Raw genomic sequence first — 25,780 nt, 5'->3', positions numbered from 1 at the left:
TAAGAAATCCGAACCCAGAGAGATGTAAGGACTTTAGAACTACTAGTCTCATACAGTACGCTGTAAAAATTATACTTCGAATACTGAAGAAAAGGTTGTATGGAAGAACAAATGAAGAAGTTGGAGAGGAACAGTTCTTGCTTTAGGATAGCTAAGGGCACAAGAAATGCAATTGACTTATTAAGTAATCGGTGAAAAGTTTATAAAAAAAAGAGAAGAGGTGTATGTTGTATTTATTTTTGACCGTGTGAAACTGGGAATTAATGTTGGGAGTTTTTAAAAAAAAAGTTGGGTTGAAATGGGAAGATCGAAGATTCGTAAGAAACTTTAGAATAGGGGAAGAGAGTAATTGGGAAGGGGAGTTCGACAGATATGTTGCCTCTCGCCAACATTATTTAATATCTATCTATAAAAGACAGTGGAAAAAGAGCCTATATAATGAAGACGGTATTTCGGTAGGAAGCAGAATGATTAGGTGTACAGGGTTTGCAAATTATATGACGCGTGCTGCGGAATCTGGAAGAAAATCAATAAGATGTCAGATGAGCAAGGGCTGTGAAAAATGTGGATGAAAATGAATGTTAGAAAGGCAAAAGTCATGGTGGTTTGGAATGAAGTGGTCGGTGTCAAATATAGAAGGGAGGAAAATAGAACAAGTGCCTAGTTTCCAATATCTGGGAAGTATTATTAGTGATTATATGAAGTGCGAACATGAAATAAAAGCAAGGATAGGAATGAAAAGAATCATTTAGGAGGAAGAGAATTCTATTTCGTGGGCCCCTGAATAAAGAGGCTGAAAAGAAGATTTATAAAATACTTCGTGTGGAGTACTGTACTGTAAGCGGCAGAAACATGGACATTACGCAAAAGCGATGAAAAAAAGCCTGGAAGTTTTCGAAATGGGATATGGAGAAGAATAGTGAGAATTAGCTGGGTCGAGCGGAAAATGAATGAAAGGGTGGGGGAGAAAGGAACAATTTTATAAATTACTGGAAAGAGGAAGAGAAACTGGTTGCGACATTGGCTGAGAAGGAACTGTATCATGAGGAAAATTCTATTAGCTATGGTGGAATGAAAGAGAGGAGGTGAAGGAGGCTACAATTGATGGACGGTGTCAAAACAGAAAAATCGTACGTGGACACGAAGCTAGGTTAGTTGAAAACCGTGGCGCATGGAAGCTTTTCAGTTGGAGCAAGTAATATGCCAATAATGGCAAAATACCTACGATGATGATAACAACATTCCAACAGAAGTGGTACAATGAAATCATGGTCAATACGTATGATTAGCTCCCAATATTCTTTTGAATCTGATTTTAGCGAAAAAAAAAGCACATACTGTCAGTTAACCAGGTGCACTTTTATTTGTATTTCTTCTATTGGGTTTGAACAATTTTCGCGGTGGTCGCTCCTTGGTTCCTGGTATCCGATTCTCGAATCCGAATTTGAGTACCTGATATCCGGGTATCGATTCTTGGTTCTGGAACCGGGCACCCGATTCTTGGTTCTAGATTTGGTTACCCGATTGTCACAGGATCCGGAACTCAGTAACCAGGATCCGAAATTTTTTTAGCCATCCCTAATCAGTACCACGTCCCGGCTCCCTTACCACAAGGATTTCCATTTCCATTTGAGAGATTGGAAACCTATTTGGGCCATCCACACTATGTCACTGCATCAGTACAGATAGATAGATAGTCAGACAGACGAACGAACGAACGAACAAATAAATAAATAAATAAATAAATAAATAAAAAAGACAGAAGTTTTTATGGGCCAAATCAAATTATGTCATTAATATGGACAACAGGTAAAAAGTTTATCATGTAGTTATATTGCTTCATTACAAAACACAGATACCCTATCTTCAATCAAAAGATGAGATCACAAATATGTTGCTTTCTGCTTCGTATTCCCCACTGATACCTACAAGCAAATATTTAATATGTCCTTATTGCTTGTACAACCCTTCCTTTACACTGATTTCACTCAAAGCAAATGGGAACTGTCTGGATGAGACCGCACCGAATCGAAACCGGCCCTCAATAAATCTACTCTGAATCTCAAAGTTTCATATCATAATACTTTAACGATAATTTCTGGAAATTTCTACCGTAATTCATGAGGATTTCCAACTAAACAATACTTCTCTTTCAGGCGTTATCCGAATTCTTGATTGTTCTGTACTTTACAACTACAACAATAAAAGAAGGCAGTTAGAAAAGCAAAGCTTAAGCTGAATTTATTATAATCAATCACTTTAAACCAATTATAATAATAATATCACTGAAGTAGGTTGTCAAATTTGTTTTGAAAGAAGAGCATGTACTTACCGAACGTAGACCCTTGCGAATTATTTGTAGAGTGACAATTTGAGTACTGATTTACAGTCCCTTGGGAAGCAGAACGCCGATGGCCTGAAAAGCAAATAACAAATTGGTTTTGCATTGACAAAATTCTAACTCATCACACAGCAATACAGAAGAAAACGATGGCATAATTACTGCTTGCTTAATATGCTCACCAAACATCAGGTAATGTGAATCTGTCACTCAATTGTCAACAAAACGTTATTTTCATATCAAAACCATGTGAAAAATGGTGCTTATAAATACATCCTCTTTTCTATCGAAAATCTTTTAAAGTAGCGGGAATTCCATACATTTGGTAAAATTAAAATTTTTTGCTTACAATTCTATATTTACTTTCCTCATTGACCGTAATTTCTAACAAAATAGAACATGTTTTGATCTGGAACAAAGACTGAGACGAGTTGTTCTTTTCAACCTGTTATTATTTTCGCTATAAGATTCTGATTGAGTAAATGCACATTCGCCTTTTGCTTGAAAATATAAAGATTATATATATATATATAGGGTGTTTCAAAACAATACCGACAACGTTTGGGAGGTGGTCCTGACAGCAAGATAAGACGAAAAGTATAAACCAACATGGGTGCACAAATGCTTCCTTTCGGAGTTATAGGGTCCTGAAAACATGAAAAATGAACTTTGAAGATCCATAGCTCCAAAACTATTAGACCTACCATAATCGGGTCAGGGCTTCATTTAGGAACTGATACGTGCCCTATCCAAATATTCATGTTTCAGAATCCTGCGGTACTTTCGCAACAATTTTTATAGAGCTAGTTGGTAAGTATACTCATGTCCAAAATGATTGTCGCATATCTATAACTATCTTCTTGTAAGAGTATAATTTGGTAATGATTTTGCAGGGTACTTATAATAGTGTTACTATGTGTATAATCGGGAAATATATATTTGTGGTAAATTTCGTAGGAAAAGAATTATAAATACGAAAATTAGAATGAGTAAAACAAAATGTTGCTAAATGGACAAGGAAGTTTTATTTTCGTATTATTGTTCTTATTTACTGCTCTTTTGACATGAAATTTGCCACATACATGTCTTTGCCGATTATACACATACTATCATTATAAGAAATACCGGGCGAATTCGTTATCAAATTATATTCCTACAACAACATATTTATAGACATGCGACAATAATTTTTGGACATAAGTGTACATCAAATTACATGCCCATTGCCAAACTCCTATAAAAATGTTGCGTGAGTACTTTAGGATTCTGAAACATGGATATTTGGATAGGGCACACATAAATTCCTAAGTGAAGTATTGACCCGACTACGGTAGGTTCCATAGTTTTGGGAGCTATGGACCTTTAACAGGGTGTCTATCAAGCAAGCATAATCAAATTCCCTGACTTTCCCTGACAAAATTATAATTTTCTCTAACTCTGTCGCTATATTTTTCTTAGTATAACTCATGAAAAATAACATATTTAAAGTGAACTATTTGGTCTAGGAATTAATTCGTGCGGGTGGACAAGAGATGGCGCAACGAACGGAGCGTCCCACAGTTCCGTGTATCCACACATGTGTTGCAAACCCCTGTCATCGCGTATCGTTCGTAGTATAGGGCAGTGGATTAAAGCGTCAACAACACCAGTTTGTAGTGAAGTGAACATGGCGCAATTTGTGCCTGATAAAGTGTTTTTGCGGGGTGTCCTGCTGCATTACTTTAACATGCAGAAAAGTGCGACTGAAAGTCATCGTATTTTGGTGGAAGTGTATGGTGACCATGCTCTAGCTGAGCGAACGTGTCAGAAGTGGTTTGCACGGTTTAGAAGTGGTGATTTCGGCTTGGCAGACCAAGAGCGAGCTGGACAGCCAAAAAAATTTCAAGACGAAGAATTGACAGCATTGCTCGAGCAGGATTCGTGTCAAACGCAGGAACAACTTGCAGCAGCATTAGGCGTTGATCAAACAACAGTCTCCAAACGCTTGAAAGCCATGGGAATGATTCAAAAGATGTCACATTGGGTTCCACATGAATTAAAAGACAGAGACGTTGAAAGACGAAAAACCATTTGCGAATTGCTGCTTCAACGACAGAGCAGAAAGGGGTTTCTGCATCGAATTATTACGGGTGATGAGAAGTGGATCCATTACGAGAACCCTAAACGAAAAAAGGCCTGGGTGAAATCAGGTGAACCAGGTCCATCACAACCAAAACGAGATATAGGTTATGCTGTGCATATGGTGGGATATGAAAGGTGTGGTGTACTATGAGCTGCTGCAACCGGGTGAAACTATGAATGGAGAACGTTATCGACGACAATTAATGCGTTTGAAGCAAGCTCTGGCCAGAACACGACCAGAATGGGAGAACAGACATGATAAACTTATTGTTCAACATGATAACGCTCGCCCACATGTCGCAAAACCGGTCAAAACCTATTTAGAAAATGTCGGATGGGAAGTTTTACCCCACCCGCCGTATTCACCAGACGTTGCTCCTTCGGACTACTACTTGTTCGATTGCATGAACAACGATTTGATTGGACAGCGGTTTACTTCTTCAGAAGATATCGAAACATGGGTCTCTGACTGGATCGCTTCCAAGGATGAGGACTTCTTTCGCCACGGAATCCGTACATTGCCTGACAGATGGGCGAAAGTGGTGGCTAGCGATGGACAATATTTTTCTTAAGGTATTTACGTATTTTGTGTTTGTACTACAGCTTCAATGTGTGCGTATCAACCGCACGAATTAATTCCTAGACCAAATATAAATTTTCATCATTGTTTATATACTTATACAATATTCTACAAATGTACAAACGAACCAATTCATTTATCTGTAATTTATGACTATTTTAGTGGCCACCCTTCACAGCCACCCTTTCCACTCTTATTTATTTTTATTATTTAATCATCACAGCATAATAGAATTTAAATGCAAAAACTTTTGGAAATGGGTTTTCCTATACAATAACTTTCTTGTTTACACAGAAACTTAAACCATCATCACAGACGTTATACAATTTTCCACATACATACATAACTTACACTGAGTAGTATTAAATGTTCACGAACAAATATACAACCTTAAGACTGTATTTACATGCATTTGATAACGTTAGTCAGATTCTTTACAGTTTCTGCAACACTTTTATCTGGTTGTCTAATTTAGCAATCTCCTGATTAGTTTTTTCTTGAAGTTTGGCTTTCTTAGCTTCAAGTTCTTTGATTTTTTGAGCCGTTCGTTTTCGCTTTGATTGTTCGTCCTTCAGTTGTTGCTTCTGAAGATGACTTTCTGCTAATGCTTCCTTTCTTTTTTGTGATGCATTTCGAACATAGTAATGTATCATGGGCTTCATAATTTCGGTGTTCAGAATGCCTCCCAATTTAAGAACACTATCGTACACTAGACGTTGTGCAATAAGTGACACTTCTTGAAGATTAGGTAATAAGATATCTTTCTCAGAACTAACTTTCAAGACTGGGGACTCTATGAAAGATGTGTATTGCCTCTTTACTTCATCTTCTGTAATTGCTGTAATTTGCTTTTTTGAAACGAAAACTTCAAGAGCAGCAAACAATCTTTGTACTGACAATGTTGGTTGAGTAACGATAATTTCAGAATTCAAAGCAGTGAGTCCTTTGGTTAACGGATATTTCAGGGGACTACGATCCTTAATCTTGCCACCAAAATGGTGCCGCATTCCTTACGAATTCTAAATGTTCCCCTTTATTTACTTTCGCTTATTCAGGGCAGCTTTTGCAGCAAATCTAATGCCACACTCATGGTAAAGAAGCTGATTTTCTTTTTTCAACATCTATTTTTACCACTGGTTCACTGATAACAGATGACTTCAGGAACTCATCATTAAATTCTTCATAACACACGTGAGGCCTGTACATAAAAAAGGTTTGAAGAGCAACCAATAAAGTTTCCAACTGTGCAGCCACAGAAATAAAGAAGCCCAACCTTGCTTCAACAAATTGTGGGTTTTATGGGAAACTGAAAAATCTTTCCCATGTTATTTAAGGGGCACATATTCTGCACCCCAAAATGTTGGTACTTCCGGTTCCATAATAACGAAATTTGGCGTGCTTGTAGGTTTATGAGATATGAGACCGTAGCCCGAGCTAGCGCGAAGGTCTTGGGGCGAAGCCCCAGCTAGTCCTAGGCTAGTTTCCATTATAGAGGTCCTGAGAAAGATTTTTCCTGACACATAATGAAATTCCCTGACTGGTAGACACCCTGTTTAAAGTTCGATTTTTTTCATGTTTTTGGGAGCCTGTAACTCCGAAAGGAAGCATTTGTGCACCCAAGTTGGTCTATACTTTTTGTCTTATCTTGGTGTCAGGAATCACCTCTTAAACGTTATCGGTGTTGTTTTGAAACACCCTATATATATATATTCGTATACCTTTCGAGTCCTCGTCTGGAGACACAAATTGCACTATGTGGCAACGTCGCAAATAAAAAAATATAGATTAGATCTACCAATCTATCAAATAGTTATATCGATTCTTTCCAGATGGCAGCTAAGTTGATATTGATTTACACTAGCATCACTTATTAGTGTAGCAATCGATTCAACTGCTTGTTATATTCCTAGAGTAATGCTAATGGCTCCAAGTTAATCTGCGACGTTGGCACATTGTGAAATTTTGATTCCCCATACCGGTTGAAGGAGGCTCCCGGAGGACATACCATCATATAACATTTTCGTTTTATTTTGGCCTGTAGAATAGTGCTCTGTGGTCTGTATGCGCCATTTTTAGAACACCTGATATATATATACGGACATACATAAAAATCCCATTAAATAAAGATTTAAAAAAGAAGAAAGTCGGAAAGAAATAAAATACAGGGCATAGATGGAATTACATAAAAAATAAAAGGATTATTTAAAGATTTGCCAGAATGGGTAGAAGTGCTTGAGACAGGGAGAGGAAAAAGAAAAAAGAAAAAGCAGACACATAGAAATCAGAAAGGAGTTGATATACCACATGAGTTAGCATGAAAAGGATATGAAATCAAATTTTTAATTGAAAATCACACGATTATGAACTTCAATTTTTTTTTAAGAATAATAAATACAAGTGGATGATTATGGACGAGCTGGTAGAATGAGAATATCAGAGGAAACAAGGAAATCCCAAGAAAAAACAATGTATACAGGGTTTGTCCACAATGTTGTCCATTACAAGTTCACTTGACCTGGGATAGAATCATGGATCTCTCGTGCCAGAGATGCTATTACTGACTGACAACGATTTTACGAGATAAAATGAGAGGATACAGCAAAGTAGAGATGGTAAGATAATAGAAAGAAGTAAGTAAATTAATATAAATGAAGGAATAATAACTAGAGTGAAAGATTAGGCATAAAAGCACGGAATTAGAAAGAACTATGAAGGAAACAGAAGAAAGAAAGAGGAATGGGTAAAAGGAAGAACGATAGTCAACAAAAGAGAAGAGGAGGAGCCTGGACGGAAAAGATCAGTATACCTATCTGCATTTGAGAAGACGACGGCGACAAAGGAAAAGTAGAAATATCAGTACATCTGTATATGAGAGGAAGAGAAAGGAAAGAAAACGAAGCAGAGGAAAGTGATAACATCATTACACCTGTGTATGACAAGAAAAAGGAAAGATGAAACAAAGAAGTGAAAACATCAGCACCTGCATTTGTAAAGAAGAGAATGGAAAAACAATGAATCAAAGAAAAATTCCGAATGATATACAAGAATGGACCATTCTAGGCTTTCAGAAGGGAAGAAGGTATGTCCAAGGCACTACTACAGTATCGAAATATAACACGATGTATATGCTCTTACTGCGACTTTAAATAAATAAATGAATAAAATGAAACTTTATAGAAGATAAAGCAGAGTTGGCACACTCGTACCTACACTAAATATACTTCTACTTTCTACTTCCATACTCACCATATAATTTCGTCTCCTTGGCATCAGGAACACTTAGGTCATCTTTCACCTGAAGCACATTTGCATCCGAAAAAAGTTTTTTAGGTGCAACATTCGGAACATTATTATAATTTGAACTTTTCACACTAGTTAACACTATGTTAGCTGGAAGTCCAGGAGTCGCAGACTGCTGACCACTAATTTTGTTTGGTACCGCTATTAACGTAGGTGAGGACTGGTTAACTAAATTTGGATCACACGATTGAAGCACTCGCTGCGATGGAAGATTCGAATGCGTATTGTTCTTCAGTTCATCTTGTTGAGAGTTGCATATGCCCATTAAGTACTTCTCTTTCCCTGGAGGTAACGCCCAAGAATTCTGAAAATAAAAATAAATAAATACATAAATAAAATAATTAGAAAAAGACAGACATCTCACTCTCCTTATAGTAATATTTACATATCGTTAAATGCTAGTAGTACTGGAGAATATCAGTACTTACTGCACGATGGTTTCATGAAAATGAGATTTTTCTTTGCTTAAAACGTACCAGATAGTCAGTTTTACGCTCTATTTAGTTATTATCCAGAAAATACATTTGCTTCTTACCAGCTCGCTTCATCATTAACTCATCTCGTGAATCAGAATTTAAAGACAAAATCATATTGCTACAATACAGCTAAGAAATAAGAATATTTGAAGGAAAATACAAGCATCTAACTTCTTACTGTTACTTTTACATAAACAGTATTAATTTTTGTGATAGGAATCGCAAGAAATAAAATCTGAATATTCCATGTGTAATTCCCCATTCCGTTATAATTTTCTCCCTGAGATGCTACCTCCAGGTGATATGTTCCTCTTTTTTGTTAATGTCAAATGTCACATTAAAGTTTATATATTTATTTCTGTTCGATTGAGTTATTCGGGAGATGGTTTTAATAATTTATTGTTTTGAGAATTGTTTACGTATTTATGTTGTCATATCTTTAATATACAGGGTGCGGCATAAGTAACGCCATTTTTAGCTTTCATTGCTTTCTATTACATATTATTATTACTAATACATGTTATTTTTGTTTTATGTTTTGTTTGTTCAGTTTTACAATGTTTCACAATATTTTACAATGAAACTTTTTTCTTTCTACTGTAGGACAAGTATGGCCTTGCGATGAACAAAGGAGAAAAAGTGAGAGCGATTCAACTTGACTACGAAAACAAGAAAAATGGCGCTGAAACTGCTCGTTTAATAGCTGCAGAATTTAATATTCGACAGCCCTTGGCGTGAAAGACTCGGCTTCGATTCCCGGCGGGGGCTCATGCAGTTTGGATTCCACGTTAATCAGTAGGTCCGGTCTCATATAGCCTCGCTGTTGAAAGGGACGTTACGCTCAAAATCAACTCAACTAATCTCAATGAGTGTCGTTATTTTGTTGTTTTCATGAAGACAATTAATTTCTCAGACACTACTGTACTTTTATACATTTGAGGTGCACGATTATTTGAGTTATGCACAACCCATAATCTTATTGTAATGAACACTCTCTTCGAACAACCAATAAGAGGAAGATACACATGGAGAAGACCAGTAGGCAAAGAAAAATACCAAATAGACTATATACTGATCCGACAAGCATTTAGAAATCAAGTGATGAACAGTAAGAGTTACCCAGGAGCAGACGTTGACTCAAATCATAATTTAGTTTTGATGAATAGCGAACTCCGACTAAAGAGAAAAAAGTAGTAGCACCAAACAAAAGATGGAACACAATCAAGCTAAGAACAGATGAAAACATGAAAAGGGAATTTACAAATGCGACAAAGAGAGGTCTAAGATAGCTTTAGCAGGTGGTGACATCGACTCGAAATGGGAAGCTATGAAAGCAGAGATTACAAAAGCTGCCGACGAGACATAGGAAGGGAAACGAGAACCCAATTTAAACCCTGGATAACAGCACAAATATTGGAAATGATGGAGAAAAGAAGACAGTTTAAGATAATAAACAAAGAAAAGGAATACAGAAGGTGCAGAAATCACATCAACAGAGAAGTAAAGAAGGGCAGATAAAACTGGATAAACAACTTGTGCAAGGAAAATATAGTCAAAGGCAATACAGAAACGGTATATAGAAAGGTTAGAAAACAATTCGGTGAGAAAAAGAAACGCACAGACATTATCACAGATAAGGACGAGGCAACGCTAATAGAAGAGAGGAGATAACAAGAAGATGGAAGGAATACACTGAAGAACTCTACAAAGGAGACAAAGTGAACGAAGAAGGGATAGAGAAGGAAGGCGAGGTCGATGAAAATGAACTAGGACCATCAATTTTACAGTGCGAATTTGACAATGCTTTGGAGAAAATGCAACATGGTAAAGCCCCAAGAATAGATCAAATACCAACGGAAGTGATTAAGAATCTCGGAATAGCAAGAAAGGAGAAACTATTTAATCTTATTAATGAAATGTACATCTCGGGAAAAATACCAAGAGACTTCGAGAAAAGCATATTGGTACCTATCCCAGAGAAAGAACACAGAACGTTAAGTTTGCCTTCCCATGCATCAAAAACACTGTGCAAAATTATCGCACAATGAATAGAAGGGAAAATCGAAGAACAGCTATCGGAGGACCAGTTTGGATTCAGGAGGAAAAGGGGAACAAGGGAAGTAAAACTGACTCTACGGTCGATCATGGAACAACACATCAGAATAAACAAACCAACTGTGATAGCGTTTGTAGATATAAAGTTTTAGACAGCGTAGATTGCAATATCATGTTCAGAGCGTTGAAGAATCTGAAAGTGGATTACAGAGACAGAAGAATAATATACCAACTTTATAGGAACCAGACAGCTGTTATAGGAAGAGATCAAAAGGAAGCAAGAATAAGTAAAGGAGTAAAGCAAAGGCTATGAAAGAATTCTTTGATAAAACTAGAAAGGCGTAAAAGTAAATGCTCAAGTTTTCAGCACAATAAGGTTTGCTGATGACATAGCATTGATAGCGGAGAACGAAAAGGACTTGCAGGAAGCACTTTCAAACTTGAACGATTAACTGGAAAAACACGCAAAATGAAAATAAATAAGAAAACCAAAGTGATAAAGAGCACAAGAGTAGGATAGGAAGAGGCAAACGTATGGCTAGATGGAGAGAAAATCGAAAACGTTAAGACGTTCCCCTATTTAGGAAGTCTAATATCATCGGACGGAAGAAGTGAAAAAGACTTAAGTTCCAGAATGGCGCAGATTAAACAAGCACTTAATAGGAAAAGAGGACTGCTAACATCAAGAAATATGTCGTTGGGCATTCATAAACGATTTATTAAGACACTGGTATAAAGCGTGGCGTTTTACGGATCAGAGATGTGACATTGAGAAAAGCTGAAATATCCAAGCTGGAAGCATTTCAAATATGGTGTTAGCGCAGAATGTTGCGCATATTATGGACCGAAAGGAAAAGGAATGAAGACATACTAAAGGAAGCTAACGAAGGACGACAGATCATGAAGATAACAGGAAAAAGAAGAAACAGAATGCTTGGCCATCTTATTCTACACTCCGATTGGATCACAGTGCTGATAGAGGGAAAGACAGAAGCACAGCCAGGAAGAAGACGCCCAAGGATAGAATATCTAGATGCAGTTACGAAGAAGAGGTCTTATCGAAGTACAGAACAGATCTGCCAAACGAGAGAAAAGTTTTAAAATGTCCATATTGCCCACCAACCTATGGTTGAGGTGAACAAGAAGAAGAGAAGCTAGTGTAATAAATCTGAATAATTAAAAGAGGGCGTTACTTATTCAACACCCAGTACATTATATCGTATTTAAACTATGCATTTTTGAACTATCAAAATGGTGGACATTATGAAATTCTAACTACCTATATTACGAAATTCCGATTACTCAGTAAATGTTTATCCACGGTTTCTAATTTTGAGAAGATACACGAAAATTGGTGAAAATAGAATTAAAAAGAACAATATGTTGTTGAGATATTAAAGTAGTATGTTTATAACTGTTAGAAGACACGGTCTAAAATTAAACAGAGTATTATTATTTTTTCATATAAACTACATAAATCTAGCTATAAACAATCTGTTCCAGCAGAACTATCAATTATTACTATCAATAGAAGACCTACTTTTCACTGCCATAAAAAGTTCGTTTTTATCGATTTTCTCGGAAAGTATGCATCAGAATTTACCCTTAAGCATTTCATTCTGTTAGGCTTGATGTGATTTATCAACTGATATTAGTCTTAACTTTGTACAGTAATTTAATTAAATACAAAATAAAGATCAAGTGTTAATTATAATTTTGGGCTATTGTCGTCTTGTTATTGTCATGATGAAGAGCGTCACGAGGGCATACTTCAGTACTAACCACACCTTTAATGGGTGGCGTAATTTTCGTTCAGCGACAATTTTAAGTTTACAAAATAAATTGTTTTTCTCAATTTTCTTAAAAACTACGCACGAGCTTTTATATTGACATGCATAGTTTTGTTCGGCTTAGTAAGTTCTATTCATTGGCATGTGTCTGATCTTTGGACTTTTTTTTTTTTTTTTTTTTGTTAACACTAATAATACTGTAGGATTTCTTCCATGGATATGTTAAGAATGGCTTACTACTAGTGGAGCTATATTTCACGCCGGGAACTTTTGGAAACATCTTTGTAACAACGATTTTCAGCATCGTGCCTATAAAATATTATTTACTTATGAACTGGAATCCAAACTATTATTCGGGTTTCATCCGAGGTTGAGGATTAGGATTTAGATTTCTAGGCTGTCGGTACCTAAGGCCATTTAGCCCATCACATATATGACGGATGACTCCCTTGGCGAACACACTATCCCATGAAAGGGAAGGAAGGAAGCGGAATAGAACAACTATGTTAGGTACCATCACGACATTTGCCTGGTGTGAATACGGGAAACCCAGGAAAAATTTCACCCAAGATGGCTGGCCTGAAAAAGCTGTCACTTCTCCGATCGAGTGTCTTTCCCGGGAATCGAATCTGGCACTGCTTGCACCAAAGGCGATCACGTGAGGTCACTCATTCGAGGTTAAGTGTCTCTTCCCTCACATATATCGAATTTCTCACAAAGATGGAAACAGTTTAGGCGGATTGGTTTAATACAACAAGGATTCATTGCGTTAGATTATAGTTTCTTAAGGTGTAGGATTTGGTAACACTAGATTACGTATACAGATATGCGTAATATATATATATCTATTACGCATATCTCTATATTTACGAATACATTTGTACTTCCTCTGAACTTTAATCATTCATTTTTCAAGAAAAACATCTAAAGTGCTTTCAAAACTACAAAAACAAATTGACAGCTCAAAAACACGTGCAGATTTGTTTTGAAGAAGGGGATCTACGTCACATAGTTACTGCGGTCACTCAGCGAGGATCGAATCATAAACACCATTTTAGCAATAGTGAGTGGAAGGTTTCCTTGGCAACAGACCTCAACATTCCAATGCTGCCGCTAAATAGTAAACACGTGTTTTCAGAATGAAAGAAGCGTCTTTCGTTTCTTTGTACGCGGAAGTGATTTAAAAACAAAAAATCCCCTCCTTCCCAACATACACAAACTGGGACGACCAACATATCCTTTCATCCATTCCAAACAAACCAATATTTAGATTTTTTTTTTTTTTTTTTTTTTTTCGTTAAGACTCACAGAACAGTTCTAGCTGATGATTCACGATGCGCACGAAGTGGCAACAGCGTACCACGTGCTTCTCCAAACGTCAATTTGTTTCTAGTTTTGAAAACACTTCAATATTTAACAATAATTGCATAGTAATTTCTACAACAATCAGACGTGCATTCTGGTCATACCTAATCTGCTCATTTTATTTACGAAACTATTTTCAACATTCTCATATATATATTAGTTTTCCAAGATTTTTCTTTGCAGTTCAGAAAGCTCGAACGATGATAGCTAGATACACACATATATTTCTTTTTACTTACATCATCTACTTCTATTGTTAATGGAGGTTTTGGTTCAGCTTGAGGCAGCGATTTTGTTTCTATTCTGTTGTTCTCAGGAACAGTCACAGGAAGAGAACCATTCATATTGTTTGAGATCTGGGTTTCTGAAAATCAAGATGACATCAATTTTATTAATTTATATTGTTATCAACATTGGAACTTCAAAATTAAATTAATTAATATAAAATAAAACAAAAAGTAAAAATTTCCCGTTAGAATACAGCGTTTGTCAAATGATTAAATATCTTTCACTCGTATCTTCTCTTGAATGAACCTACTTGTATATTTAGAATCGTGTAATAAATTAACATTAAGGGTGTCAGTTCTGATTTCTGAAGTAGAATATTCTATATAAATTATCTACCTCTTTTAAGCATCCCAGAATAAAGTCCTCATAAAGCTTTGAATTGGAATATGTTCTGATTTCTTCTGTAACTATATACATATATGCTCCGACAGAAATTTTCCCCGTAAACAATATAAAAGATTCCTATATAGAATAATATTACGTTCAGATAAAGGGACTTCACTGCCAACTCAAGATCTAAAACGAAGGTAGACATGATCCTGTACTAATAACATAATTCTGTTGGAAAAACTTTATTCATCTTTTTCCGAATAAGTTCTCAATTTTTATTTCCCACCAAGAACAACACTAGAACTGTAAATACTCTGAAGGAATCTAAGAGGAATTACAGTAATTCTAAAGTTAAATAAAGATCTCATTATGTATTCATCTTTTCTGCAATCTGTTCTACTGCTATCTTCGATCCTATGTTGAATGACCATACAAAAATTAAAACCTAGGCCTACGAAAATTAAGTTTCCAGAATATATATATATATATATATATATATATATATATATACAGGGTGTTAATGAACTATACCGTCAAACTGTAAGAGGTGGTTCCTCACATAAAAACTTCATATGGACCTATGGCGAAAAATACTACAGACATTTCTAGTTACTATGGGCTACAGACATTTCTAGTTACTTGTTTTACAGTTTCTCTATAAACTTTTCCTGGATTAGTTTACATGATAGCAAGCCGAGGAAAATCCTTCTTTTAAAAGATGTGCGAACAGTTGTAAATACAGAAGCTTGGTCGGTTTCTATTCAACGTATCTCCCAAAGCTGCTGTGTAGCTACGACACAAACATGAAACCAGAGTCGTTATCAGTTTTGTGACTTAGCTTGCAATGACGAGGTGATGTACTGATGCTAATGAAGTATCACCGAAAGTGAACGGTTCTTAGGAAGTGTGGCTCTATTATACGAACAAATAGTGAAACAGTATCGGAAAAATATTTAATCACTGGAGTGATCAAAGCCAAATAGCCTGGCAATCATAAATGGGGCACATGCAGAAACTTTTGGAAACAGAAAGAAAACAAAAGGGGCGGGAGGAGCGTTCGAGTTTACCAATGTTAGGTGTCTTCTGAGGTGCGACATTGAATTTGTCGACTGCCAGGTCAGGCAAATCCACCACCCCAACGTGGCATGGCCCAAAATTGAAATCATTATCAGTCACAACTTCTGGGACTTCACGAACTCTTCTCACACCACACTGCTGAACGCAGAACAAACTGACGTAAATTGTACAAAAGACACTTGAGGAGAGAGGGTAAAAATGGAAGACGGTTATCACATTAGATTAGACTTGAATTTACCTCACGCATAATGGAAATTTCGGACAATTATGTACCCACCACGGCATGGCGCGTCCTCAGGTTGCGGATCGAGGAGAAGGCCTCTAGATATAGAGGTTAGCTGCGAATATACTGAATAAGCAGTCGCGGACAGACGACTAGGAGTGGTCCTCCAGCTTGGGGGTTTGGGTAAGGCTAACACCCTCATCCTGTAAAAAAAGGTACTTGTTCAGAAACATTCACAAAAGCCTCGGACAAGGACTGATAACTTGGCACGACATCAGCAAAAGAAAATGGACACGAGATTTGGAACATGGAATATTAGAAGTCTTTATAGGGCAGGCGCGTTAAAATCTGTAACGAGTGAGTTAGAGAAATACAGGATGGACTTAGTAGGAGTTCAGGAAGTTAGGTGGGAAGGAAATGGATCTGAGAATTCCGGAAATTTTACGTTCTTTTACGGGGAAGGAAATAAAAATCACCAGTTAGGAACAGGGTTTTTCGTTCACAAACGAATATTACCAGCAATTAAACGGGTTGAATTTGTTACTGACAGACTTTCTTTTATTACGTTCAAGGGACGGTGGTGTGATATTATTGTTTTACATGCAGTAACTGAAGATAAGGATGATGATATAAAAGACAGTTTTTACGAAGAAGTGGAACGGATATTTGACCAACTCCCGCGATACCATATGAAGATTCTATTAGGGGATTTCAATGCTAAGGTAGGACGAGAGGATATTTTCAAACCGATTATAGGGAACGAAAGTTTGCATAAGGAAAGTAATGACAACGGTGTTAGACTCGTGAACTTTGCAACATCCAAAAACCTAATCGTGAAGAGTACAAAATTCCCACATCGCGACGTTCATAAATACACTTGGACATCACCAGACGGAAAAACACATAATCAAATTGATCACGTTTTAGTAGATAGAAGAAGACAATCTAGCATAATTGACGTCCGGTCGTTTAGAGGGGCTGATTGTGACACTGATCACTACCTGGTAGCAGCGATAATACGGGAGAGATTATCGTTGAATAAAGGTAATACTCAATGTCCGAAAACGGAGAGATTTAATTTAAAGAAATTAGAAGAGAGCCAGGTAAGAGAGGAATACCAGATTGAAGTTTCGAATAGATTCTCGGTTTTAGAAGACTCGGAGTGCATTAGTGTTGAGGATACTTGGATTGAAATTAGAGATAGCATTAAAAGTTCAGCAATAGAAAAATTGGGACACGCGGAAATACGTAGGAACAAACCATGGTTCGACCAAGAATGCATTAAACTAGCAGAGAAGAGAAAACAGGCAAAATTACGCTGGCTACAAAATCCGAATGAAATAACTACACAAAATTTCGCAGATATCAGGCGGGAAACTTCCAAAACTTTTAGAACAAAGAAACGGGATTTTTTGAAAGCTAAAATTAAGGAACTTGAAGATAATAGTAAAAATAAAAATATTCGGGACATGTATAAGGGGATCAGCGAATTTAAGAAAGGCTATCAACCTCGTGCTTATATATTAAAGAAATCTGACGGAACAGTTCTCACTGATACGGATAGCCTCTTAAATAGATGGAAAGATTTCTTTAACGATTTGCTGAACACGCAGCCAAAAACTAATGTGCGTGGAGAAAAGGAGATACACACCGCAGAACCGTATATTCCAGAACCCAATCGAATAGAAGTGGAAGCCGCTATAAAGAAATTAAAGAAACACAAATCTCCGGGTGTTGATGAAATTCCGGCTGAGTTAATTTTAGCTGGAGGCGAAAAATTGTGGAACAAGATACACAAACTCATTCTCCTTATCTGGAACAAGGAAGAATTGCCACAAGAGTGGAAAGAGTCAATCATTGTTCCAATTCACAAGAAAGGCGACAAAACTGACTGTAATAATTATCGAGGCATTTCTCTTCTGTCAACATCCTATAAAATCCTTTCAAATATTCTGTTAGCAAGATTGACCCCATACGCAGATGAAATTATTGGAGATTATCAGTGCGGATTTAGACGAAATCGATCAACTATCGACCAAATATTTACCATTCGCCAAATACTCGAAAAGAAGTGGGAATACAATACCCCGGTACATCAACTATTTATTGATTTCAGAAAGGCTTACGACTCGGTTAGGAGAGAAACATTATACAACGTTCTTACAGAGCTTGGAATACCGAGAAAGCTAATTAGATTAATTAAGATATGTTTAAGTGAATCCCAAAGTAAAGTCCGGGTAGGAAAATTTTTGTCCACGAGCTTCCACGTCGAAAATGGCCTGAAACAAGGAGATGCGTTGTCGCCATTATTATTTAACTTTGTGCTGGAATACGCCATAAGGAAAATCAAAGATAGCAACCAGGGCCTAGAGTTGAACGGCATTCACCAGGTTATGGCATATGCTGATGATGTAAATTTAATAGGGGATGATAGGAGAACAGTAGAAATAAATGCAGAGATCTTATTAAACGCTTGCAGGGACATGGGTTTAGAAGTAAATGCTGAGAAAACTAAATACATGGAAGTGCGTCGGGACCGTAATACGGCAAATTGTGGAGGCGTTAAAATATTAAATAATACTTTTGATAAAGTTGATACTTTCAAATATTTAGGATCAATATTAACAGACGAAAATCATATTCACGAAGAAATTAAATGTCGACTAAAAGCAGGGAATTCGTGTTACTATTCGGTTCAAAATCTCTTGTCGTCGCGAATTCTGTCGAGGAATTTGAAGCTTAAAATATATAAAACGATAGTCATGCCTGTTGTTCTGTATGGTTGCGAAACATGGTCGCTTACTCTGAGGGAAGAACATAGACTGAAAGTATTTGAGAACAGGATCCTGAGAAGAATATTCGGACCCAAGAGGAACGAGAATGGGGAATGGCGGAAGCTTCATAACGAGGAACTACATAGTCTATACGGTTTACCCAACATTGTTAGGGTCGTCAAGTCTAGGAGGCTTAGGTGGGCAGGTCATGTAGCTAGAATGGAAGAAAGTAGAAAAGCTTTCAAAGTCTTGACTGGTAGACCCATAGGAAAACGACCATTAGGAAGACCTAGGCGCAGATGGGAGGATAATATTAAGATGGATCTCGCAGAGATAGGAATACAAAGTAGAAACTGGATCCAATTAGCTAAGGATAGAAGTCAGTGGAGAGCTTTTGTGAACGCGGCACTGAACCTCCGGGTTCCATAGGCCATAGAGACTTCTGGCAAGGGACTAACTACAGGAATTTTTACCGCCTGTAGCGACAGTTTCCCACAGGGAATCATGATTGTCGCCAGAACCAGTTACCGAAACTAGTAAGTTAAGGTATACTAGGTATAATGTGGACAGATACATCAAAGTGATCTATTTCTGCAATTCATTATGACTCCAATCTATTTGAAAAACATCCCTCGTTTGAATGGAGTCAACAAGAACTATGTGAAGATCCATGCGTCACACACTCAGATCATCTCTCCTGTTTTATCACGATATAAAGCAGGAAACAGGAATAAGTGTTATTCCCTTTCATGTCATTCCTGTCAACAACTTATAGACTAGCCCAGTGGATTTCTGTGCATTTGAACTATTAAAACGACATCTATATCGCCCTGATTGTTTGGTGGAAAGCATGTAGCGAGGAATAGGACGTAATTCCTGTGTCTCGTGCGACAGTCTATAATGCTCGTTGTCTAACAGAACTCAATCAGTGGTTATTGCATGGCTTTTCATAAGGTGAGGAAGAAGATGATGATGATGATAATGGATATAATCTGATAAGCCTTCTGTATTTATTTTCTGTTTCATGCATTGAAAAGTTCAATATTACGGAGATGGTAATCTCAGGTTTAACAGAAAATCATTATCGTTCTTTTTCAAAAATTCTTTTTCAAAAATAATTTAACAAACTTGAGTAATGCATAAGCTGTTCGGCAACTTTCAAAATTTCGTTAATTTTATGGCAATAAGCAAACGTAACGTTCAGGTAAAAACGAAAGTAATAGTTTAGAAATTCATAAATACTGAACATCCAAGAATATTTATTTCTTTTACGTAAAAAAAAAAAAAAAAAAAATTGACATCTTGGGTTTACTTTCAGTGCAGACTCGATAGTATATAGTTACATATAACATATGCATAAGGATCTGTTACGTGCATACAATTAGACGCTACACTAAAGTGTAAAGGGTAAACTTACGGGAGCCTGGTGATATGCTGTTTGAAAACTCTGTATCTGGTTGTGTTCCAAGTGTTTCAGACGAAAAACTTTCTTCTGGTATCTCACTTCCTGCAATACGAAGCATACAACAAAATGTTCTTTAATAACGAATATTGACCTTAGTTTGAATTATAGATGATTTTTACTTCATAATGAAGATAACATACAGAACATTTCTTGAATTCAATGCATGCGGCTAAGAATATAACAAAACTGAACAATATTTGTTAACGGAAGTCTATAACATGTTCTATTAATTAATACTGTAGCTTCACAAACATAAGGTTCAACGGTGCTCACTAAAGCGTGATAGCAGATCCTACCCTGAACCAATCCAATTACTGTTAGTTATCTCCCATGTGAACGACGTGTTCCGTCCGCCAAATATTGATCTACAGAGAACCGACCTGTATTTGATGGTAATGTATCTGTGGCGAAACAATGTACTTATAATTTTGTTGTAATTTATGTTAATTATATTTTGTTTCAAGCGCCCAAATTCCTTTCCCCTTCGAGTTTTTCTAATTGCTATCATCTTCCTAATTTTTAATGTAGAAATTGACCTTTTATTACATTTTTGCTATTACATTTCAAAATTTTTCTTATGATAGGAGGGAAAAGTGAATCGAAAAACTCTCTCAAGTCATGTGACATCTGATTTTCTTCAGAAAACAATGGATGGTGCTTTTCAAGCAGTTTGCTCTGGTAGAGAACTGTTGCACGGTTACAAAATAGTAAGGCAGATTATGATGGGGCAAGGATTAGCGTTTCCCAAGGTAATGAGTTAAAAGTGAATTGTCATGGAAACAGAAATCAAGAGTTCGATTATTATTATTATTATTATTATTATTATTATTAATATTTAATTATTTATTTGTTCATTAGAAAATAACAGACATAGATCCAATAACCATTTCCTGTACAATAAATATTGCATTAAAACATAATAATGGCAATAATGAAAATAAATAAAAAACAAATGGGCATATACATAATGATATAAAATACAGTAATCACTGTATTATAAAAGATAACATTTGGTAAATTCTTTTTTGATAATACCAAAATCTCCAATAAATATATCGATAAGATGAGAATAATTATTGCCCGTAGACAAACATTTATAGATAGGTACATCAATTAAACCAAGTACACACTTAAAAATTTTGTAATTTTAGTAGTACTATAAGGAGTATGCAAGTTTGCAATATTAACTAACTGTAGTTTAGTTAGAATTTCGTGTAATAATTTAAGATCATATAAAGTTCTTCTGACTGACAGTTTCAAGAGTCCAAGTAAGTGTCAATTTTATTATTATTATTATTATTATTATTATTATTATTATTATTATTATTATTATTATATTTACCTAAAGCGCCAAGAACACATCAATCGCAAAGAGCTTCAGCAATAAATGTTTGCCATTGTCAGTACGTATTATTTAAATCTACGTTGCCAGAACTGCATTTCTGAGAAATTTATAGACCAGGGTTTCAACATTTTTGATTAATGAAATTTCATCTACGAAAATTATGAATTATTATGAGGGTGATTCATATACACACAGGTCTTAGTATCCTGACATAACTAATGCGTGTAACAAAGAAATGTAGGTTTCATTTGGGTTTATTCTTGAATATAATAAAGTGATATGATATTTATTGTACTGATATTTCTAAGTTCATTTATGAAGTGGCAAATTCTCGATCTCAAAAGGTGATGAGAAATTTTGGGTACAAATTCTATCGAAATTTTATCAGAAAGCATAAAATTGAAATTGGCGATAGCTTGCGTGTGAGCCTGTAATGGCCTTCGCAGCATAGTGGTTCAAGCATCAGATTTGTAATTCACAGATCCGTGTTTGAATCTAGGCCATGTTACTTTCTTTTATTTTTTTCTACAGTCCAACTGATTATCATTATTAATTATTTTGTTCACTTGTTTATATATAACTTCTTCTTGTTCCTAATGCAATAAACAAAAAATGAGCATAAGCAGGCGCCATTTGACGTTAATTTTATTTCGGCAAATCAAGATTATCGTGCGTAAAAAAGATTGTGTAAGAATTATTAATAGCCACAATGATGAGTTGAAACTTAACGATCGAATATTCATCATATGAATAATTTCATTTGCACATAACCAACTATGTTAAAACATATATACTAAACTGTCATTATATAGTTAGAAAAATCGAGAAATACCGTGAATTAGTTTATTTCAAGTTTTGAGAATGTTCTTGACACATTTTAATCAATAAACGATAAATGTTCGTTCGAAGGATTTTCAGAAGAAATATTTACAAAGTGTCTTTTAGTGAAGCCTTTTTTGCTGCATTGTTTTTGCCTCCATAATTTCATAATGCATAAAATTAAAAGTAATCAGGCCGAATTTGCAGTTGGGGAGCTGCGGTGGCTCAGTGGTAGAGTTCACTTCTGGTGCGTGGGGTCCCTAGTTCGATTCTCGCTCACGCCAAGTGAACCCTGTGGTGGACAAAAACCGTGTGTGGGGGCTTTCTCGGGGTTCTGCCGTTTCATCTCACTTTCTTCATTTCACCATTTCATTCATTACTCATCACCACCGTCTCCTTTAGCCCAGACAGCATAAACGTGGGACGTAAAACTGAAAGATTTCATTTCATTTTCATTTTGAATTTGCAGTTTATTGATACAAAAAGTAACGATTTCGTGGTGTGGGATTGAACCTGTGACCCATTGTAAAAGAAGGTAGTGCCTACTTATGCCCATTTTCAATTTATTGCATTAAGAGCAACAATAAGCTGTATACAAAAATGTAAATAAAGTAATCAGATAACCAATTGGATTATAGAAATAAAAATAAATGAAAGTAGCATAGCCTAGACTGAACACGGATCTGTGAAATACAAATTCGATGCTTGAGCCACTATGCCACGGAGGCTCCCGCATCGAGTGTGTAAGGGATTCATTACAAGGTATAATTCCCAGATATACTCTCAACTGAATTTTTAGTTATGGTCTGTTTTCAAGATGGTTCCAAAGTAGGCAAAAGGTAAGACTTTACAACAGTGAACACGGAATGTTTCGGCAGGAAGACGGAAATGTTACGGATCACCAGTCTCATGGTTTCTCGTGTTCGGAATAAAGCGTGCTGTGATGTATATTATTACGGTATATTTCTTTTCTTACACGTATAAGCGTGAAACGATACATTGCAGCATGCGTTATTTCAAACACAAGGGACTGCGGAGCTTACGGTCATTAATACTTACGACTTTCCGCCGAAGCTTTCCGTGTTCACTGCAGTAACGCTTATCATTTGCCTACTTTGGAACCCCTATATTTCAGAGTATATCTAAGAATTCTGTTGAGAGCATGTCTGGGAATTATATTCTGTAGGGAATCCCTTGCATATCCATTGCATATTGAAGAATATGCATTTTTGGATTGCGTATGTATGACTTCCTTTACGTTGATATGGACTGCCATTCCACAGTTCCTGGAATTGGAAATAGCGATTGTTAAAATTTCGCTTTTCCATTGTTTTGGAAGGCCCTAGATCTGAAACTATGCACTTTTCCCCACAGGTCCATATAAAGTTCATATATATATATGAAGTTGACGTGAAGAATCACTCATTATTTATTGTGTTAAAATTTATGTCAAGAACGTTCTCGAAACTTGGAACAAACTGATTCATGGTATATCCTGATTTTTGAAAGCATATAATGGCAGTTTAGTATATTTGTTCAACATAACTGGCTATATTCGAATAAAATTATTCACATTATTAATATTCCATCGTTAAGTTTCAACTCATATTGTCACTATTAATAATTTCTATACATTCTTTTATTTTTTGCACGATAATCCTGATTTGCCGAAAAAAAAAACATAATTAACGTCAAACGGTGCCAGCTTATGTCCATTTTTTAGTTTATTGCATTAGGAACAAGAAGCTGTGTACAAACAAGTAAGCAAAATAAGTGAGGTTCGTTTCGCAATGTGGAACTACAATCGACTTTTAAACTACCGGGATTCAATACTCAAACTTGCAGCATACATAACTGGTTGCAGTAGATTAACAAAATCAGAGATAGAACCTGTTCCTCGGACGCATAATCCATATCAGAAAGCCCTGACTTACTGTTTTAGATCTATGGCGAAAAAGGTTGAAACCGGAAATCATTAATTTGAACCATTTCCGGACTGAATAGATGGTTAAGGGAGGACACAGAACCTACTCTTGGAAAGCTGAACTGATTGACAAAACCTACGTCTCGATATCTCTTACCGCTTTTGCTCTACAAAAATCAGTACTGATACCAGAACTAATAAATTTTTACACTTTCAGTTTTGGTAAAGTGTTGTGGGTTGTGATGACATGTTCCCTTGAGACCCTGAAAACCGCTTGCGCTAGCTAATACCATTTTTGTTTTATGGCAATAGATGTTGAAACAAGAAATGGTTAATTTGAACCACTTCCGGTTTTAAATAGAAGGTTAACGGAAGAGATAGAACCTATTGTTGGGACACTGAATCAATCGCAAAAAAATTGCATCTCGGTATTTATTATCGTTTTTGCTCTAAGAAAATCAGTATTGTTGTAGTAAATTTCAACCACTTCCGGTTTTGATAAGAGTGTTACAGCTTGTCATGATATGTTTCCTTGACACACTGAATCTTTGCAGAAAACCGCTTTCCGCTACCTATTATCATTTTTTGTTTCTATGGCGATAAGTGTTGAAACCGGAAATGGCTAATTTGCCCACTTCCAATTTGAATAGACAGTTAGTGAAGAAGATAAAATCTATTCTTGAGACAATAAAACGATTGCAGAAAACCGCATCTCAATGTCTAACCATTTTTGCTCTGTGGAAATCAGTATTGAAACCGAAAATAATGTAAAATTGAACCACTTCCGATTTTGGTAGAATGTTCGGAATGTTCATGGTACGTTTCCTTGAGAAACTGAATCGTCTGAAAAGAAAAAAAAGAAACAAAAAAAAACTACTTCTTGCTATCGGTTACGGTTTTTGCTCTATGGCGATAAACGTCGAAACCGGAAATGACTAATTTGAACCACTTGCGGTTTGAATAGTGAGGAGATGGAACCTATTCTTGGAACACTGAATCGATTGCAGAAAATCGTATCTCGATATCTCTTACCGTTTTTGCTCTGAAATCTGTCGACAGACGGACGAACAAAGTCATTCTAGAAGACTTTCGACACTTTTACGTATAACATAGTTTGAAAGTCTAGCATTTAAAACAACGATAACCAGTTGGATTGTGGAAATAAAAAGTAAACGAAAGTAGCACGATCTAAATTCAATCGTGGATCTGTGAATTACAAATTCTATGCTTTAACCACTATGCTGCGGAAGCACTTATTGAACCATGGCGGGATCGCAAGCCAGCTACCGCAAATTTCAATGTTATACTTTTAGAACTTCTAATTTGCTCATGGTCCTTTGAGATCGAGAATTTGTGACTTCGTAAATGAACATATAAATATCAATACAATAAATACCATATTACTTTAATATATTCAAGAATAAACCCAAACGAAACCTGCATATCTGTGTTACACGCATTAGTTATGTCAGAATAGCAAGACCTGCTACACTATTGTGAAACTCTG

The 25,780-nt window shown here is 36.1% G+C and overlaps 1 protein-coding gene across 1 annotated transcript in view; it reads right to left on the bottom strand.

Annotated features, from left to right (window-relative positions):
- LOC145662896 (mitogen-activated protein kinase kinase kinase 7-like) overlaps nucleotides 1-25,780 on the bottom strand; it is a 270,133-nt gene that overhangs the window by 202,925 nt on the left and 41,428 nt on the right. The window contains exons 7-10 of the mRNA XM_081728891.1: nucleotides 20,138-20,227; nucleotides 14,268-14,392; nucleotides 8,289-8,646; nucleotides 2,333-2,416 (exon numbers count right to left, since the gene is read on the bottom strand). Of these exons, the coding sequence (XP_081585017.1) occupies nucleotides 2,333-2,416; nucleotides 8,289-8,646; nucleotides 14,268-14,392; nucleotides 20,138-20,227 (657 nt within the window). The remainder of the gene's footprint in view (nucleotides 1-2,332; nucleotides 2,417-8,288; nucleotides 8,647-14,267; nucleotides 14,393-20,137; nucleotides 20,228-25,780) is intronic.

Source organism: Thermobia domestica, chromosome 10, assembly GCF_964235325.1.
Source record: "Thermobia domestica chromosome 10, izTheDome1.hap1.1, whole genome shotgun sequence".
Classification (NCBI taxonomy): domain Eukaryota; kingdom Metazoa; phylum Arthropoda; class Insecta; order Zygentoma; family Lepismatidae; genus Thermobia; species Thermobia domestica.
The sequence above is the reverse complement of the archived record's forward strand: the minus strand, read 5'-3'. Positions and strand labels throughout refer to the sequence as shown.